We start from the raw sequence: 20,437 nt of genomic DNA on the forward strand, positions 1-20,437 counted from the left end.
CCTAGAGTAACTGAAAAAAATTAAGAAAAAGATGGGTATGTCATAAATAAAATATATTTAGATACTAGTCTATTTTACCATTTACTACCACAAAATATACACAATCCTATTACAAAATGTTAACATTTATCAAAACTTATGCACACAACAAACACAAACCATAAACTGTGCTATTTGCTGTTTCGAGAAATGTAAACAAACATAAAGGTGCAGTATTACATCATAACTGCATAAACTGAACTGCAGTCCGTACTGTAATACTGTAATAATTTCGGAGCCACCTCCTGTTAATATTGCAGGGAGCTCAAGTGCTGCAAGTACCCACTTAAAATTCCATGTGACACTAATCCTCTCCGGGTGAGCCCTTCATCTCTACCTCAAGTTGCCTATTGCAGTAAAAAGTCTCCTCTCCCAGTTCCTGCGTATTTTTCTTCGTGTTTACTGCAATACCGTAAACCTTGAGTAACACCGTGGGACTCATTCAAAGTGCCACTAGTGATGCTGAAAGTGCTCCCAAGAAGCAGTCACGACTTTACAAGAAAAAGTTGAATTGCTTGATGTCTACTGTAGATTGAGGTCTGCAGCTGCAGCTGCCCCACCATTTCAAGATAAATGAATCCAGCATAAAGACCATTGCAAAAAAAAGAAAAGGAAATATGTGAAGCCGGTGCTGCAGCTATACCAGCGGGCATAAAAATCTTGCACTTTTTGTGAAATACCCTTTTATCTCATATTGAAAATGCAGCTTTTATGTGGGTGCATGATTGCTACAAGAAAGGCGTACCTATCTAATATGATTCAAGAAAAAGTGAAGTCATTATATGATAGCAATGTAAAAGGAAGGTGAAGGATCTAAAGCTGCAGAATTAAATGCCAGCAAAAGATGGCTGGATACTTTTAGGAAGAGATTTAGCTTAAAAAATGTCAAGATAACAGGGGAAGTGACTTCTGCAGACCAAGGGGCAGCAGGCAAGCTCCCAGACAGCATTAAGAAAATCATTGAGGAGAAAGGATATCTGCCTGAACAGGTTTTTAATGCAAAAAAAACAGGTTTTAACACAAAAGTGACCTATTGTGGGAAATAAAATACCACAAAGGACATTTATCAGTAAGGAAGTGAAGCAATGCAAACACCAGGATTTAAGCAGTAAGGGATAAGCTAACTCTCCTGTTTTGTGCAAATGCAGTCAGGTTTAGGATCAGGGCTGCCCTTATCTATAAAGCTGCTAACACCCCCTCCCCACCCCAAGCCTTAAGGGGAAAAGATAAACAGCAGCTGCTAGTCTTTTTTCTTTTTTTCAAAATAAATTTATTTATTTATTTATTTTATTTTTGGCTGCATTGGGTCTTTGTTGCTGCGCACGGGCTTTCTCTAGTTGTGGCGAGCTGGGGTTACTCTTCCTTGCATTGCGCAGGCTTCTCATTGCGGTGCACGGGCTCTAAGCATGCGGGCTTCAGTAGTTGTGGCATGCCGGCTCAGTAGTTGTGGTGCATGGGCTTAGTTGCTCCGTGGCATATGGGATCTTCCTGGACCAGGGCTTGAACCCATGTCCCCTGCACTGACAGGCGTATTCTTAACCACTGCACCACCAGGGAAGTCTGGCTGCTAGTCTTTTAACACATGGTTGTACAACAAGAAAGCCTGAACAACAAGAACACTTTTTCTGGACTGGTTCCATCAATGCTTTATCCCTGAAGTCAGGAAGTACCTTGCTAGTAAGGGATTGCCTTTTAAAGTTCTTTTGATATTGGACAACGCCCCTCCCATCCAGAACCCCATGAGTTCAACACGGTCAGACCCAAGTGGTCAAAGTGGTGTGCTTGCCCCCAAACATACCTCTAATTCAGCCTCCCTATCAGGGGATCATAAGGACCTTCAAGGCTCATTACACAAGGTACTCTATGGAGAGCACTGTCTACGCCATGGAAGACAAACCCAACAGAAAGAACATCATGAAAGCCTGGAAGGATTACACCACTGAAGATGCCGCAGTTGTTATAGGAAAAGCTGGAAAAGCCGTCAGACCTGAAACAATAAATTCCTGCTGGAGAAAACTGTGTCCAGATGTTGTGCATGACTTCATAGGATTTACGACAGAACCAGTCAAAGAAATCATGAAAGAGATTGTGGATATGGTAAAAAAAATAAAAAATATAAATAAATAAAAATGGTGGGGGATGAAGTGAAGATATGGATCTTGGAGAAATTCAAGAGCTAACAGTCACCATACCAGAGGAATTAACAGAAGATGACTTGGTGGAGATGAGTGCTTTCGAACCAGTGCCAGATGATGAGGAATAAGACACAGAAGAAGCAGTGCCAGAAACAAACTGACACTCTGGCAGTAGGGTTCCGATTATTCAAGACTCTTTTTGGACTTCTTTTACAACATGGACCCTTCTATGATACAGGCACTGAAACTAAAGCAAACCGTGGAACAATTGGTACCACATAGAAACATTCTGGGAGAAATAAAAAAAGCAAAAAGTCAGACAGAAATTACGACATATTTCCATCAAGTTACATACAGTGTACCTGCCTCTCCTGCCTCCCCTTCCCACCTCTTCCACACCTGAGACAGCAAGACCAACCCCTCCTCTTCCTCCTACTCATTAGGAATGAAGGCTACTAGGTTGAAGTCCTTTATGATGATTCACTTCCACTTAATGAAGAGTGAATCATCAACATACTGTACAGTTAATAAACTTACCTGTTGTGGATGTGTGAGAGTCTTCTTGTGAAAATCTAGTAACTGTACAGCAGAAACCATATGAGACATTTTGGTGTCACCACCATCACCATTGCCTAAGTAGTCATTGTGTACAACATCATGTGGAAGACCGGTATTAAAGTGGACAGCCCATCTTTACATAGGCATAAAGTGAGTGATGTTTTATAACGATTCATTTATTAGTGTATAGGCTAGGCAACCATAAAGCAATCATATTGCTTCTTCTTTGTTACCAATGCATGAATTGTTATACCTATAAATATGAATTTTTTCACATTATCTTTTCATTTTTGAGGTCTAGTGTTAGTAATACATATAACATCTACAGTGTTCTGTATTAAGACTACATTAACATAGGTACCAACAGAATTTATCTTGTAAAAAGACAACATAAGCTTATTGTATCGATAAAGGCAGTACTATACTGTAAATGTATTTTCTCTCCTTTATGATTTTAATAATATTTTTTCTCTAGCTTACTTTATTGTAAGAACGGTATATAATACATATGACATAAAAAATATGTGTTAATCAACTGTTTATGTTATCAGTTAAGGTTTCCCGTCAACAGTAGGCTATTAGTGGTTAAGTTTTGGGGAAGTCAAAAGATATATGCAGATACTGGACTGAACAAATGTCAGCGTCCATAACCTGCATTGTTCAAGGGTCAACTATACTTCTAATTACAAATTATTTTTATTCAAAGTTCCTCCTCTCACCACTATATACTAATTATCTTCGGGCTATTGTTACCTTTATACTCAACATTTTTTAATGCTTAAATATACCTTGTGTGTTTTGAATGTTGGTATCGAATTCCCATCACTGGTCACAATACCAGCACTCTCCTGACCCCTGTGAATATAAAAAGGTATCAGCTGTTAAATTTACCCCATTGATAAGCTTCTTAATGACTTTTATGAAACATACTTTTCTCAGTAACATCCATGAACTCAGTCTTACACCACATTAAATGCTACTAGCACTGGTGCCACTTCCACTCATGATGATGACAATGACAACGATTAGCAATAGCTGCAGATGAGACTGTCTGAGTTCTAACTAATACGCCAGGCACTGTCCTAAGCATTTACATGAATGATCTAATTTATTAGGCTTTGAAAACAATCCTCTGAAGTAGGTACTATGATTACCATTCACATTTTACAGAAAAGGACAACACTAAAGAAACAGAAGTAACTTGTCTAATGTCACACAGAGAATGGTGGCACAGCCAGGATTAGAACACAGACAACCTGGCTTCAAAACTTGTACTTCTAACCTCTGTATTATGTGACCTCTAAATAAGGTTGAGTATGTAGATATAAATAAAAAGCTCCAAATAAAGTAGCAGGTAAAATGCTTGTGGGTACTGGAATTATGAACAAAATTAATTTTTTTGTTTTGTTTTGCTTTTTGCACTCACCAAATTTTTTCTGTCAAATATCTATCACTTTTGTCTTCAGAAAGTAAATGCTACTTCAAAAAAGGCCAAGCTGATGAGACACTCTGTATCTCATTTCCTGCATTAGTATTTTTAGGTGATGATACAAAGAAAGCCAGAAGGTAGGCTTCCTAGCTAGGTAGGGTAACACACTCGTAAGACTCAGAGGATCTGCACCACAGTGGAGTACAAACTCAAAAGATACAATGAAGGTTCAAAGTGCTCAATGATTTTTAGTAGTTCTGAACAAGTGCTATAAATACTAGATGTTTATTAACAAATTTTTGTTCCAAAGAATATATATCAGGGTAGAAATAAAAAGTAAATCTCTACCATAATATGTATGTATACATTAACAACTAATACATGATTTATTTGGTAAAAAGGATCTTTTCCAAAATTGTAATTGTTTAGACATTTTAATGACAAGAAAAATTACAATATTAAATGTACTTGCAAAGTAAAAATCTAAAAAGTTAAAATTGAAGTGATTTTACTAAATTACCAATGCTTTACATACTATGAACTATTATGCTGAAAACAGACATGCGTAATACTATACATCCTATATAAATGAATAATTTGTGACTTAGGATTTATTTATTTAGTGAAATGATGTGGTTTGTAGTTAACCAATGTTCAAAGACTAAGTGATTCATATCAGAGGAGAAATAAAAATGTTAGCCATAAACCTTAGGGCAGAAAGAACCTCTGCCAACCATTTTCAAAACGAACAAACAAAAAATCAACAATCATATAGTAAACTACAAATAAACACAAAAAAAGTTTTCTTTCCCTTTTGTCTCAAGGGTAATTTTTCCTTTAAAGCTGAAATGAATAACATTAGGAATCATTTAGGTCCAGGCTTCTTTAATCACAAAGCCTGCTTATTTGGCAGTTTCTCAAGTTACTCCCCTCAGGCAGCTTGAACCAGTTAAACTAGATCCTTTCAGCTCTTCAGAGCTTATTGACAACCAGCCGTCTGGTTTCCTAGGAAACAAAACCTTGGCTAGAAATAGTGAATCATTTCCAGGTCACTTTCAACATGGAGAGTGGAGCAGGAAAGCACTGGACTGAGGAAGAGGTTAAAGCTTTGCTAAGTATCTGGGCAGAAAAAAATATACGAAAACAACTCTATGGAACACTGAGAAATAAAGGAATATTCATCTACATTGCTAAAAGGCTGCAAGCACTAGGAGTATACAGAGATTGGAAACAGTGCCGGGCAAAGTACAAAAATCTCAAATATGAATACAGAACGGTTAAATATGCCCACAACTCTGGAGACAGCTCTAAAACTATGAAGTTCTTCCATGATTTGGATGCGATCCTGCAGTATGAACCTGCCACACAATTAACAGAGGAAGATGCAAATGACAGGTGCCTGGCAACGCTGAGCCAAAGTACAGCCCCAGAGATCACTGAAGGTAAAAAGAAAAAGTACCATTCTTTTGTTTTTACCCAGCAAACTGTAAAAGAACCAGACTTGAGTCCATATGATAAATATAGCCTGAAATATCAAGGTTGAGAAAAATAACTGACCTGTTATGTATATGCTATTTTGCACAAGGTAAAAATTAATCTCAAAAGAGTTTAATGCCAACCATTTTAAAAACCTGTAAAATACAGAAAAAACACGTTAAAATGACACCAACTGCTAGTGCCAACTGCTCCTTACCCATGTTGATGCAGTTTTTGGAAAATGGATTGTGTTCTGAAAATATTTTAAGTCTTAATTTTATAAGAGTCGTGAAAAAAAAAAATATTGCTCAACTGTTGTTTTCCCACAGCTCCAAATAAGATAGAACTTTCTGCTCTATATTATGTTCCCATTTTCCTAAATTTATAAATAAAAGCACTAAAATACTAATAACTGATAAAGAACTTCCTTACTTGTTTGGAAGAACATCTCCATTTTAACAGTAAGTAAAACAAATAGATTTGATAGATTAAATGATTTATGATTAAATGATTTAAATACTGGCATATCTCAGGGATATTGTGGGTTCAGCTCTAGACCTCTGCAATAAAGCAAATATCTCAACAAAGCGAGTCACACAAACTTTTTGGTTTCACAGTGCATATACAGTATGTTTACACTATACTGTAGTCTATTAAATGTGTAACAGCATTAGGTCTAAAAAAAAAACCAATGTATATGCCTTAATTAAAAAATACTTCATTGCTAAAAAAATGCTAACCATCATTTTAGCTTTCAGTGAGTTGTAGCAGTAACATCAAAGATCACTGATCACAGATCACCATAATACAATTAACTAGTTTGAAACATCTTGAGAGTTACCAAAATGTGACACAGAGACCAGAAACGAGCATGCTGTTGGAAAAATGGCGCTAACAGGCTTGCTTGACACAGGGTTGCCACAAACCTTTAATCTGCCAAAAATACAATATCTGAAAAGTAATATATGCCTTATTAAAACAAGGTTCTTGAGCTGCTGTGTTGTTAAACCCAACACTATTTACATAGAATTTGCTCGCTGTGGAAGCCGAACGTATCACTAGGCAAATTGGGAAAAATCAATGGCAGTAATGAGATTTCTCCCATGGCCAAAATCTTAGCATAGCTATTTTTAAGAACAGAGTTGTTCAATTCAATTCAAAATCTGTTTAATACCTACTGTCTGTGTACACCGTGTGCAAAGCAGTGAGTTACATGCATTCATGGATGTAACCACAGAAAGGAGGGAACTGTGAATAAATGTAACCCAAAAGAAAGTGGTAAGTGGTATAATAAAGGTACCAAATAAGAAGGGGGGTTAAAGATGAGAGATTACAGTTGAGTTAACTTGGGTTATCTGAACTTCGTGTTTAAAGCTCAATAATAAAATCCTTTGGTAAAAAATCCACCCAACTTACTGCCTTTACACTTCTAATACCAAACCAAATTCTGAGAAAGCTTTGCAGTCATTACCAAGTTAAACAGTAATTATATTATTTTATTCAGTTTATCACTCTGCACTCATCATCATCTAAATGCTTTAAGTATTGATTAACAATAAGTAAATCACTCACTAAGCTTCTGAAAGGCCTTGATTTAACCACAGGTTGGTGTAATGAAGATGTGATGGTAATATCTCCACTTCTTAATGGGATCTTCTAGCCCTTTCAGCTACTTGCATGGCTCCAAACTCCCCATTTCACTCATAAGCAGAGGGCCCACAATACACCTTAACCATGTACGTTTAGGGTATGTCAAACACCCAGTTCTAAAACCAACTCTCTTCCCCCATCAAAACTGATCCTCCTACAAATTGCTTCCACCTTACTATCACTGTATTTCTGGTCACTTAAATAGAAATGTTTGAGACAACCTTGATTTTTTGTCAGTCACTAAGTCCTTAAAAAAAATCTACTGACATGTTTCATAAATTTATCTCTCTGCTCCATTTTCATTACCACCATCCAGAACTTCATCGCATGGAATATTAGGATAACCTCTTAACTGGCCTCCCCAGTTTTCAGCCCCTTCTCACATTATCTTCCACAATGCCACTGACTGTTTTTATACAATTTTTTAAATTATAAAATTACAAACAATTAGCATTTTGTTTACATTTAAAATAATCTTTAAATTATACCCAGAATTGACCATAATTTAGGGTTAAATGTTACTTAATGGTTCCATAATATTTAACTGAGTGCATATACCAGAGTTTGGGTCTTTGCCCCCTTATATAACGGATGCTGCAATCGATTACCTTTCTCTTTTTTTTGGCCACACTGCACGACTTCCGGGATCTTAGTTCCCTGACCAGGGATTGAACCTGGGCCCCAGCAGTGAGAGCGCCACGTCCTAAACATTGGACCGCCAGGGAATTCCCTACAATCAATTATCTTTTGTCCATTTTTAAAATTATTACTTTAGGATAGGCTATCAGAATTCAATTTCTGGTTCAGCGGGGGGTATAATTACTTTGAAACATATTGCTAAAATAACTGCTTTCCAAAAGAATTGTAATTTAACAATGAGACTGTCCCTTTTATAGAACCCTGTCAAGTAAGATTATGGAGTGAGGTTGAAAGGGGGAGAGACTTTGCTAATTTAATAAATAATGGAGTATGCTAATTTAATAAAGAACCGAGTACAACAGTGTATGCAATAAATAACTTTTACTTTGCATTTGTTTAATTACTAGTGCTGTGGAACATTTTCCTACATATTTATTCAGTTTTACAAATTGACTGTTCATGTCAATTGAGGTCTTCGAAAAATCTGCATGACCTCTTTGGCCTTACAAGTTTGGCTGATTTTTATGCGACCCACAAAAGTTGAAAGTTTTAATATAGTCACATAGTTTCTTTTCTAAGGCTTAGAAAGCTCTCCTTTCTCCAGGTCTAATTCATTTATAATGTCTTCTGGTGTTTTTGGTGGAAGCAGCAGAATTTTTATTGGTGTAGGGTAAAAAGAGGAAGGGAAGGAAATGAATGTGCCTTTTCTACTGTTGGGATCAACCTCATTCATGCAAGGGGTAAGGACAGAGGATCTGGTCCCTTCTGTTAGGCAGCAGGTAGTCTGACTGAGCCTTTGCAAAAGACCCAAATACAAATTCTAAGACGCTTCATGTTCCGGAAGTTATAATTATCCTCAACCTCAGAATACCTTTGGCCGACTGCGGCCAAATCATATTCCTTCACTGAAAGAAAGTTTCCGCTCTCTTTCCCTCCTCTTCCTACATACAAATGCATTAGGAATAATGACTTAAGAGTTTCAGTTTAAAATCTCCCCATGGCATGGGGCCCCTACATACAATTTTGGGATTCATGCTAGGAATGACCAACCTAAGGGAAAAAAAAGAGAAATCCCCTGAAGAAGTTGGGGAGAGAGCTTTTCTTTTCTTCCCCCCACCTGTATGTTCAGCTCCAGGACCTTTTCAGTAAACAAAAGTAGGCCCTAAAGCAGAAAACAGAATAGCAAACCCTACCTTTCCTTGCTGTTCTCATCAAGCTCGGCTGTTAAATTACCTGGGGATATTAACATCTTTTGTTCTTCTCTCTAAAGAGAATTTTTATGTAACTTCAGATTTTTATTTCCCATATTCCCAACTAAATCCAAAACATCCCCTAACTGCAATTTAGCCTCAAATAATTATGAAACTTGATTTAAAAACTGACAATTTTTATATTGAGTTTTAAATTTATACAATTATGCCATTTGAAAACACTGATACTTCCCTTATTTTTCACTTGTTTGTTTTTAATATAAGAATCCCCAGTACAATGTTTAAGATGATAAACAGCATTCATTTTCTTATTCTTTAATGGAATGCCTTGAAATTATAATGGTGAATAGTAATTTTAAAATGAACGTTTACACCATCAAAATCATACCTAACATTGATCTCCTAATGTAAAATGCTATTTCCGTTACTCAGTAAAACAAAATTAGAAAAACATGTGGAAATGATATAAGGAGATCAAGGAGGGATGTCTTCATTTTTCAAGGCTGGCATGGTTCTTTTAAATGGTACATTCCTTGGTCCATTTAAGCAAAACTTAGATTAATTTCTGGAAAGTTTAGTATGTATCAATCAACTAGTTACATACGATACATACCAACTCAGCTATTTGACCATATGCCAATAAAACAAGATTTTCTGATTATCTCATTGCAGGATTTCTCTTTCACATTACCAGTATCACTTAAAGGGCCGACTATGTTAAAGCACCTAAAATACAAAAAAAAAGAAAATACCTCATTTTAAAGACGTAATTTAATTTGAAAACTAACTGCAACCATCTCTAGAAACTTATAAAAGAAGCAAACAATTCTAGTGGAAGTTCAAAATGTCAATGTGATGGAAGAAATTAGATTTCTCTTTATGGACATAAATATTTAAACCATATTATACCACTATTACAAAAAGCATCTAACCTAAATCTATAATCCTTCATGAATATGAACAAATTCAACTCAAACTATTAGCATTATCAGTTATAATCCAATTTTAATTTTCCTTCGTACTTATTTCTAAAAGGAATTCTCTCTTTCCAGGCAAAATGTCAGTTACATCAGTAGACAAGGAAGACATCCCAGGAAATCCTTTACTTTTGGTTTCTCATGTCAGACCAATGGAACTAGGTAGGTATGGTATGGTGGGCCAAATATATAGTGAAACTGATCCAATTTCAAATTGGAAAGTAAGATTGGTTTCAAATCTGAGAAAATGGATGAGTTTTCCTGGTAGAAACACTTAAGATTAATTTATGTTTCCCTCTTTTTTACCAACCTATAAAAAAAAAATCATTTCTAAAACAAATGATTTCCTTAACAAAATGTAAATTGCCTGGAAATATTAGCCTTCAAACCTCCAATCTTTATTATTTAAATATAGTAAGGCATCTGATGGCCAAAATTACACATAGTAAGTGCTTAATATTAATGAGCATATGACTTCAGCATTTCTGGGGTCTAAGAAGAACAGAATTTTATATTTGAAAGTAAATAATATCAAATCCATAATGAAGTCAAGGATGATTTTATTCACCCAAAAAGTCAACATAAATCTCTTTCTTGCTTCTAAATTCTTACTGAAAGTTAATCCAAGTATGGAAAAATACTGAAAAGCATCTTAAAGAAAAGAAATTAAATACACCACAAAATAAAAACAACTCCCTACCTCAAGTAAATACTATAGTGTTTTTTAATGAGTAATGTTATGGATGCTGAGGTCCAAACTACCTTTTTATTAAACATGAAATCTGAGAAAAACAAGATAATGGGTTGTTAAATAACCAATATAATGTCAAGTAATGCCATTACCATAAAACGAGTTGCAGAACTGTACCAGAGATGTAATACAAAGTTATTAAAATATTTATAACTAAGTGGAGACATTCTGCCTAATGCATTATGAAATTTCTGGCACATTTCCTTGCATTAAAAGAATATAATATTTCACTTTGGCATTTGGTCTTTAATCAATGGGACATCTTTTATTTTCACAAAGAGTAGGAAGCACCAGTTATTAATGTGCCTCTTCCAAGCCCTTCATTCATGAATAGTCTTGGTTCTCAACCCTGAACTGCACACTAGAATCACAATCCAGGGATGAGGGGTGAGGGCAGTGGTTTATAAAAGCTCCCTAGGAGATTCTGATATGCAGCAAGTGGAAACCATTAGATAAAGAAAAAGCATGGGAAGGAGATAAATTGCTCACACCTATCATGAAAAAGTTGTCTTCAACAAGCTGTTTTCTTATGTAATTATATTTATTGCTTTTGACAAATAAATATTACAAAATTATATATTCGACTTTCACTATATACTAACATACATCCCACATACTAAAGGAGTGGAATGGAAGAGAAAGAAACGATAGAGAAGAAAGTTGATCGAAATGTAACTAATTAAAAACACAGCTTTATTAAAGCCAGTCACTGTCACGGTAAGGAACAGATTCAGGTTCTGTGCTTCCATTTCCCAACTAGTTTAAGAGAAAAACTAAGCTACGATTTACATTTCATCTCCTACAGAGAAAATTACTTCCTTTACTAATGTTGCATCCGATTATTTATCTTAGCTGACGTGTGTAACCCATATATCTGTTTCCCTCCCCACCCGGTACAGGTAACTCTCCACCAATAATGGAACCCCCTAATAATCCAACTTTCATTCCAGCTGTAGCAAATGAAGGAGGAAAACACTGGACTGTGCCAGAAGTCAGGGCTCTGATAGGCATCTGGTCTGATAAAGGCATACAACAACAACTAGAGGGAACAGTGAGAAATAAGAGGATATTTGAACAAATTGCTGCCGAGCTTCAGAAACTCGGAATAGAGAGAGACTGGAAGCAGTGCAGAACAAAGTACAAAAACTTAAAACATGAATACAAGATTGTAAGAATGGCTCAAGACCTAGGCATGACTAAGAGTATGAAATTTTTTACTGAGTTGGATGCTATTCTGGGACACAGTAAAACAGAAAACTCACAAGAACAGGAATCCCACGATGGAAAGGAAGCCACAGGATGTGCCAATGTAAAAATGGAAGACGATCAGACAGGTAGGAAGGCAAAGAAAAGTAATCTTAACATCATGCTACCATATAAAAAAATGTCAATACATGAATACAGTTTAAGTTAAATAGGTTTCATTAAATGCTATTCAACAAGCTAATTGCTCAATTTATCATGAAACAGATTTCACATATATTTGATCAGAACACAGAAAATAGTACAGAGTTACACAGAAGGAGGAAAGAAATTTGAATTTCTAGAAGTTTAAAAAGACCAATTTTAATAAAGCAAAAATGCAATTCCAGATGGCAGAAGTTAAAGCAAATTTTCATACCAGTTGTGGTAAAATCATGAGTAAACAGAAAAGGGGCATTGAAAAACTTAGAAAAATACAAAAGCTGTGAGAATGTAAGTGTGAGTTGTCCTGGGACACATCATAAAGTTCTTCAAAACGAGTTTAACCCAGAGGATTGAGATGCAATATACACAAAGACATGACAGACAGCATGAAATAAACTGTATGAGTTCTAGGCCAGGAGTCAGGAAATCCAAGTTCTAACTCAGTCTCTGTGGAACTTTGAACTCACAAGTCTCTCCTCTAGACCTGACTATGTAAAAGGGCAGACTGGACAAGACATTCTTAAAGACCTCTACCAAACATAATGTTTCTAGATCTTAACATCATTAAATGATGCAGTTCTAATTCTTAAGAGTATGAGTGTGTGTCTAGGGGAAAGAGAGGGAAATGATAGAGAGTTAGGATTGGGAAATGGTGATGAGAAGTCCTAAAATGTTTCACTGGTGGACAAGAAAAGAAACTGGTCTGCTGGAGAACTATACATCTCCCCCATTAAAATTAAAATGTAAAATAACTGGTGATCAAGTAGCCCAACAGCAGTGGCCTGATTATGTTCCTACAGTAATTGCTGGAGGTGCAGCTGAAGATGACTGTCAGTTTTATGTCAGAAGACCTAGTAACACCAGATACTTATAGTGACCTAAGACTAAAAAATATGTTTAAGGATGGGGAATCTAAGCTACAGAAAAGTGAACAACCACAGTTTTTAGTATCAGGTTCACTCTAAAAGGGAAAATAATATATCAGAACTTAAAACACAAATCTGAAAGTGAATAAAAAACAAACCACCATATATCCCACTATGTTCATACAGTCATTACTGGAGATGCAGCTGAAGACGACTCGGTCAGTAATATGTCAGAAGACCTAAGAGAGACAGATACGAGACAAAGCCCTGGCACAGGTAAAACAGTATTCGTTTTTGGTTCTTTTTTGGTCTGTGACAAAATACATAAGATGTTATTATAAGATGCTGCTACAGTTCACTGTGTCACCCCCAAATTCGTATGTTGAAGCTCTAACCCCCGCTGTTATTACATTTGGAGATGGGGCCGTTGGGAGATAATTAGTTTTAGATGAGGTCATAAGGGTGAGGCCTTCATGATGAGTTTTATGGGGACATGTGTATGCATATGGCTGATTCGCTTTGTTGTGCCACAGAAACTAACACAGTATTGTGAAGTAATTATACTCCAATAAAGATCTATTTAAAAAAAAGAACATATACGAGAATGTTATAACATTATGAAGTACTGTTGGATAATACATTTCCAAAATACAGAAATGGAAGGTGGAAATTATTAATGACAGTAAAGTTCCCTAAGGCTGTTGTTCTCAAAGTGTAGCGGCATCAGCATCATCTGGGAACTTATTCAAAACGCAAATTCTTGGGCCCCATCCAGAATCAGAAACTCTGAAGGTGAGGCCCAGCAATCTGTTAAGTACTTCAGGTGATTCTGATATATGTCAAATTTGAGAACCACTGCCCTGTGGTATAGGGTAGTAAGGGGATGAAGAGTGTGTGTTTCCTATCGGATGGTTTGCCTTTTACACAAACCAAAATTGGGGGAAGAGGAAGCCTAGCCATCACAGACCTTGTATGTAGTCTTTCAGTCGAAAGTTTCATAGAGCCTTGGGAAGTATAAAGACCAATGCTGATTAAAAAATCAGGGGCCCCACGGTCTTGGCAAACTTCAGATAAAAAGCTTGATGGGAGAAAGGATAGCTGCCAGAACACTGACAGGTATAAATGGAGAGAAATTAAGGAGACTAACTAGACAGGAATGTGCAGCTGACTAGAGTGAGACAACAAAAGTAAACAAAGCTCTGTGCTCCTAAGGATTCTAAAGATATCACTGCAATGGCCCTTGTCATTAGGAGTTAAAATCAGATTACTACTTATAGTGTTTAATAAGGCAGAAGGATTTCCATGAAAAAAGTTAAAAACGTTAGCATTCAGATGTAAGCTTGTTAGTCCTCTGGAAAACTCACTTAAGTACAACACCTCAAGGTAATTTTTTATATATAAAAGGAAAATATTAAGTCAGATGTAAACTGATAGGTTTTAAAAAGTTGTTTGGTATGTTTACATGTTAGTATGGAATATATTTAGAAAATATGAAACAGGATGTTTACAGTCATTCTAGAAATAATACTATTTTAAATTTTCAGGTGAAAATAAAAGCAAAGGTATAAACCCACATGGATCTCAGCAGCTACATATGAAAACAATTTAAATAGGCAAGAATTTTAGGCACACCTGCAATATATACCACTCGATGCACAAGTTGCCAGTCCACTATTTGGAAGATTGTTCTGTTGAGGTTAAAGACATGGATATTTATCTTTAGAAAAAAAGTTCACATCAATAGGTAGAGGTCACCTCATTTTTTTAATACATTTTACTAATAAATATTATTATCGGAGTTGCCATTGCTCCATATTGTTAACGTTGACACTTGGTCATAAAACCGATCTCCCAAAAGTAACACTTTCCTACCTTAAAAGTATACTATAAGCTTCTTTCGTATTTCAAATAAAAATGCAGCTAGAGCTGTGGACCCCTGAATTCTGGATAAGTAATTAGTTCCCAACTTAGAACTCCTGGAGATTTTGGTTTAGTGTGTGTTGTAGAGTGGATTCAGGCACCTGTATTTTTAGAGAAGATCATCAAGCACAGCCAGGTTGTCGTGGTTTTAGAGAATAATACCAGCAAACGGCTGAAGACAGTAATACATAAAATCCAATTTGATTCCACTTGGGGTAGAAAAATCAGCTACTTCCAGCAAATTATCACTTTACAAATGTATGACCAACGAAATATGAAGAAGTTAATCAATCACCGGGAAGAATCATAGAACTCTTAGGCTATGCCTAAGTAAAAAGAAATGGCCCATGAAAACGGAATAACTACTTCTTTGGATCTAAAATAAATTTATTTTTCTCCCGGTCTGAGCATAGGCAATAGAGGAGAAAAGGAATCAGAAAGCTACCGCGGGAGAAGGGACTGGTTGTCTGAAGGGAAATTTGTGTTTGACAATCTTATCAGCTAGCTACCTGTCTCTTCTGAATATGGAGAAATTAAATTGCCTTAATGAATCTCCGTATCAGTTGCTATTTAAATGAGGTAGAATACCTCAATACCTTGGCATTCTGGCCAAAGTCACTGCTTTCTAGTATAGGACAGTCACAGGTAGATCAACTCAGAGGGGTAGAGACCGGCACATATATCCTATTAGAGGCCACTCTTATCGTCAGCCTAAAATTCACATGTGAAAGACTACATGGTTCTTTTAAGAATAATCTTAAAACTATTTTCCTTTTGGCTGTAGTAAAATGTATTTCCAAAATTAAAATAGTCACTAGCTTGGCAATTTCACAAAAATTAGCAATGTGATGGCCAGCAGAGGGCATTAAAGTATCTATTGATAGTACCTCAGAAGGCATGCCAAGCATTTTGTTTTCTCCAATTCATTTATTTCTTTTAACAGACTGAAGAATAGTCTAGTTTTCTTTAAAATGGAATATTTAAACACTTCTGTATATTTTGTATACAATTTGGATAAACTTAGCAGTAAAATTATTATATACTCTAATGTACTTTAGTCATATGAAACAGTGTTAAGAACTTTTAAAAAATTATAAGCATGTAAAAAAAGCTAAGACGTAGGTAAGCTGATAAATTTAAACACAGGCAACTTGTTAATTAAAAAGGTGTCATTTTTCTAGTTCTTACTGTTTATACTTTAATAAACTTTTAAAAAGCTGTGACAAAATAAAGCTTATGTCTGGTCTTTGCCCCTAGTTCCTAGCACAGAGTTTCAAAAACCTTTGGAATTTCCAGTGGTAGACGTGTTTTGGGTTTTTTTGTTGTTTTTGTTTTAAATTCTAATGAGGTGATCCAGGGTGGGTTTCTAGGTAGCTTCAGGATGGTCACCAGAAAAACCACCCTTGTGATGAGAGTTGGAATTTTGGCCCAGCCTGACCTCCAGGAGGTAGGTCATGCCATAAATCAATCATGTGGATGAAAACTCTGACTCAGGTGAGCTTCTTGGATGAACACATTGATACGCTGGAAGGGTGACACATCCTGCTTCCTGGACCGGCTCAGTCTTGCCCTACATGCCTCTTGATTTGGCTGTTCCTGAGTTCTTTTACGATAAAACTGTAATCCTAAGTATAGCACTTTCCTAAGTTCAAGAGTCGTTCTAGCAAATTTATCGAACCTGAGGAGGTCATGGCACCCCCTGAATTTATAGCCAGGCAGCCAGAAGTGTGGCCGGCATGTGAAGTAAAGGCAGTCTTGTGGAAGATTTGAGTCCTTAAAACTGCAGAGTCTGATGCTAATTCTGGGCAGTTAGTGTCAGAATTGAATTGCCGTACACACAGTTGGGGTGGACATAACAGAAACTAAATGCTCCTCTTTCCTTAAAAGATACTAAATTTAGGGATTCCTCCCTCCCCCCCCACATTGACATTTTACTGTCTAGAACTAATTACTCAAAATTTCTCCATAATACCTAATCTTTGTAAATGTTATGTCCTGGAATAGAACATGTGCCTCAGCCTAGGAACTGACAGTTTTAGTCACTTAAGTAAAATGTTCACTGAAGTATAAATTCATGTTTTGCTGAAATGAGATTTGAGCTCAAAGTTTACCGTGGACTTGGGATCTCCAAAAGTAACCACTGGGGCAGGGGTAGGAGAAGGGTTTGGGCATGGAAGGAGGTGGTAGGTGTAGTTATAAAAGGGCAACCTTTTGATGAAACTGTTGAGTATCTTGACCTTGATAGTAAAGACACAAACCTACAAAGGTGATAAAATTATTATAGAAGTTAATACACACTGCAAGTGCACATGCACACATTCACAAATGAGTGCAAATAAGATCTGGGAAATCAGAACATAGTGGCAGATTGTACCAGTCAGTATCCTTGAAGTAACAGAATATTACGGTTTATAAAATCTCCACGTACCCATTGCTGCATATGCTTACTGCCCTCTTAACTACATTTTTGCCTCGCAGATCTACTAATACAAACCTTTGTCTAATTTTACAATAATCATTGCAAGCAACTAGACACCTAATCATAGTAATATAGATTTTCTTTTTAAATGTCCCAGTGTATAGGAAAGTACAGCTGGGATAAAAGAAGACTGTCACAGCATTGCTGTACTTCAACATAGCAATCCAACATACCCATATGAGGAGCCGTCCCCAAATTACAAACATCTGACTTGTAAACATCCTAAACACATACTGGTCCACTAGAATAAATCCCTGTTATATTTACCGGGCTAAACATTTTAAGTTCCTTAAAATATTTATCACTTATCTGCTGTTAACATCTGAATGTGAAAACTGCTAAAACCACTTAAAATCTTAAGAGTCTTTCATTCCTTTATATGTATTGCAATAAGGATCATTCTCAGTTAAAAGGAGGATCAAATGAAAAAAGAGATGTAAGAGCACTCTGGCAGGCATTAAAATGTAACAATGAAAGACGTTACCAAATTGGATCACAAAGCACTTTCATACTCCCAAACAGAGCATACTGCCTCGAGACTTTTAAGGCAGCATACTTCCAACATTTTGGTGTTGGTGGTGAATCCTATAAGGGCATCTCAAAGTTTGGTTACAGATGGCAAATGTTCCTGGCTTTGAGGTTACAGTTTTGATGCTGGGATCCAGTCTTACTACTTTTTCAGCACAATCTTCAATTGCAAAAGTAGATTGGGGTTCTGTGAACAACAAATTTAAATTGCTACTGTTTGTTTTCTGACAGAGGAAGACACTGTAAGTACTGCCTCAGAAGAGGTGGGTGGCCCCACAGCACTGCACAGTATCACTGGGTCAGGTACAGCATATACATTGTTGAATTTTAAATGTTCTTTTGATACTGAAAATCTAATATATACCAGTTTAAATAGTTACAGGGAAGATCTCTATTATGTATTATCCCAAATGCCTGAGTTGGTAGAGAATATGGTAGGGAGTAAAGAAAATGTCTATTCGCACTTCTTTTTTTAAGTTAATTAATTAATTAATTAAATTTTTGGCTGCGTTGGGTCTTCGTTGCTGCGCACGGGCTTTCTCTAGTTGCGGCGAGCCGGGGCTACTCTCCGTTGTGCTGCGCAGGCTTTTCATCGCGGTGGCTTCTCTTGTTGCAGAGCACGGGCTCTAGGTGCGCGGCCTTCAGTAGTTGTGGCTCGTGGGCTCTAGAACACAGGCTCAGTAGTTGTGGCGCACGGGCTTAGTTGCTCCGCGGCACCTTGGATCTTCCCAGACCAGGGCTTGAACCCGTGTCCCCTGCAGGCGGATTCTTAACCACTGCCCCACCAGGGAAGTCCCTATTCCCACTTCTTACTAAAAAAATCTGTAAATACAGAGACTCTCCATATTCATAAATATCCAATGAAGAATACCTACTGATGAAAAGCAGCTAATATTCTCACTAATATTGGGGATTAGTCTGCCTTATAATTTAAAAAATATTTTGTTTGCATATGAATATATGAAAAAAGATGATCCTTATACTGAAATTCTCAGTGCTTTACATCAATCCAGGTTGTTTTAAATGAATGATATTCAAATACAGGATGTATCTAAAAGTTTGAATAATTGTAACTCATGTCGATTCATAGGTAATCGTATTCCTTTAGAAGATGCTAAAAGTCATTTACAGATTGTAACAGTGAGCAACACAGAGGCTGGAAAACACTGGTGTGACAATGAGGTCAGAGCACTTATAAACATATGGTCTGACGAAAATATTAAGCAAATGCTTGAAGGGGCCACAAGAAACAAAGAAATATTTGAGGAAATTGCCAGAAGACTAATGCAGTTTGGAATAGACAGAGACTGGAAACAATGTCGTACCAAATACAAAAATTTAAAATATGAATACAGAGTTTTACAAAAGAAAACTGGCAACCCTCAAGGAAAAATGAGATTTTATGAAGAAGTTGATGGCCTCCTAAGACAACCATCTCTCAGAACTGCCAAATGGAAACATGGTAACCTTGGAAGTGACCCTTTCAAAATGAAAATACTATAAACTTTCCTCTTTGCATTTAACTTAGCAAGATATTCTTCAGTAGTAAATTCCTAACACTATTTTATGTTCAAATGACCCCCTAAATTATTATAAATCACATACCTAATATAAGTCAAGAATTTCAATGTCTTTTCAAATCTTGTACCAAAATATTCCTAATTCTTAAACTCATTCTTCATCTGTCCAACTGCTTAAATGTTCTAACTTTAGTGGATTTGAATGCTTGAAGACTAATGTATTTTAGACGATGTCATATAATGATTCTTCTCCTATGTTCTCATTTAAGAATTATTTGAAAGTCATACCCAAAACCCAAGAACTTTGAGAATCAAGAGAAGAGCACATGAAGACGGTAAGAGTCTGAGAAATGCCAACTTTTTCCACACTGAGAAAAACTTCTGTAGCTTTTTCCTGATCAGAGATGTTTATTCCTGTCCTTGACAAATTAGACTATATTGTTTGAGTTGTGTGAGAGCAAAAAATGCTGAAAAATGATTTCTTTCATAGCTTATTAAGAGTGAAAGTAAGAAAGTAAACAGAAACTTTCCCAGATCAGAAATTTCTGCACAGCTATGCATTTATCATGAGCCTTTAAATTACACTTTTCAGTGATTGCTATTAGAAGACTAGGATGTAAAAGGAAAACCCCCCACAAACTAGTAAGTTCTGAATTTTGGTTTTCTCCAAAGGTAGCCAGCAATGGTTGTGACATTTTAGTATTGATAATTCTACAAATAAGCCAAACGCAGAAGCCAGCTAATTATGGAGCTGTAATTCCAAACTGACCCATTATAAGTGTCAGAAAAGGTAACATAATATAGTATAGCACAGAGAAGAAAAACGGAGAATATAAGAAAAAGCACTGGTCT

General features: G+C 36.3%; 2 protein-coding genes across 4 annotated transcripts in view; one reads left to right on the forward strand and one right to left on the reverse strand.

Annotated features, from left to right (window-relative positions):
• The window catches only part of PPAT (phosphoribosyl pyrophosphate amidotransferase), a 37,671-nt gene that overhangs the window by 11,908 nt on the left and 5,326 nt on the right, over positions 1–20,437 (reverse strand). Inside the window, exon 2 of the mRNA XM_030880628.2 lies at positions 3,521–3,587. Within this exon, the coding sequence (XP_030736488.1) occupies positions 3,521–3,587 (67 nt within the window). The remainder of the gene's footprint in view (positions 1–3,520; positions 3,588–20,437) is intronic.
• PAICS (phosphoribosylaminoimidazole carboxylase and phosphoribosylaminoimidazolesuccinocarboxamide synthase) overlaps positions 5,207–20,437 on the forward strand; it is a 52,902-nt gene continuing 37,671 nt past the window's right edge. Inside the window, exons 1-7 of one of the 3 annotated variants that reach the window (XM_060299395.2) lie at positions 5,207–5,603; positions 10,190–10,276; positions 11,765–12,199; positions 13,325–13,414; positions 18,297–18,368; positions 19,156–19,527; positions 19,855–19,920. In XM_060299395.2, coding sequence (XP_060155378.1) covers positions 5,222–5,603; positions 10,190–10,276; positions 11,765–12,199; positions 13,325–13,414; positions 18,297–18,368; positions 19,156–19,527; positions 19,855–19,920 — 1,504 coding nt within the window. In that variant the 5' untranslated portion in view covers positions 5,207–5,221. The remainder of the gene's footprint in view (positions 5,604–10,189; positions 10,277–11,764; positions 12,200–13,324; positions 13,415–18,296; positions 18,369–19,155; positions 19,528–19,854; positions 19,921–20,437) is intronic. The other 2 variants (XM_060299396.1, XM_030880625.2) reach the window with 2 other exon arrangements.

This window comes from Globicephala melas, chromosome 5 (assembly GCF_963455315.2).
Source record: "Globicephala melas chromosome 5, mGloMel1.2, whole genome shotgun sequence".
NCBI classification, from domain to species: Eukaryota; Metazoa; Chordata; class Mammalia; order Artiodactyla; family Delphinidae; genus Globicephala; species Globicephala melas.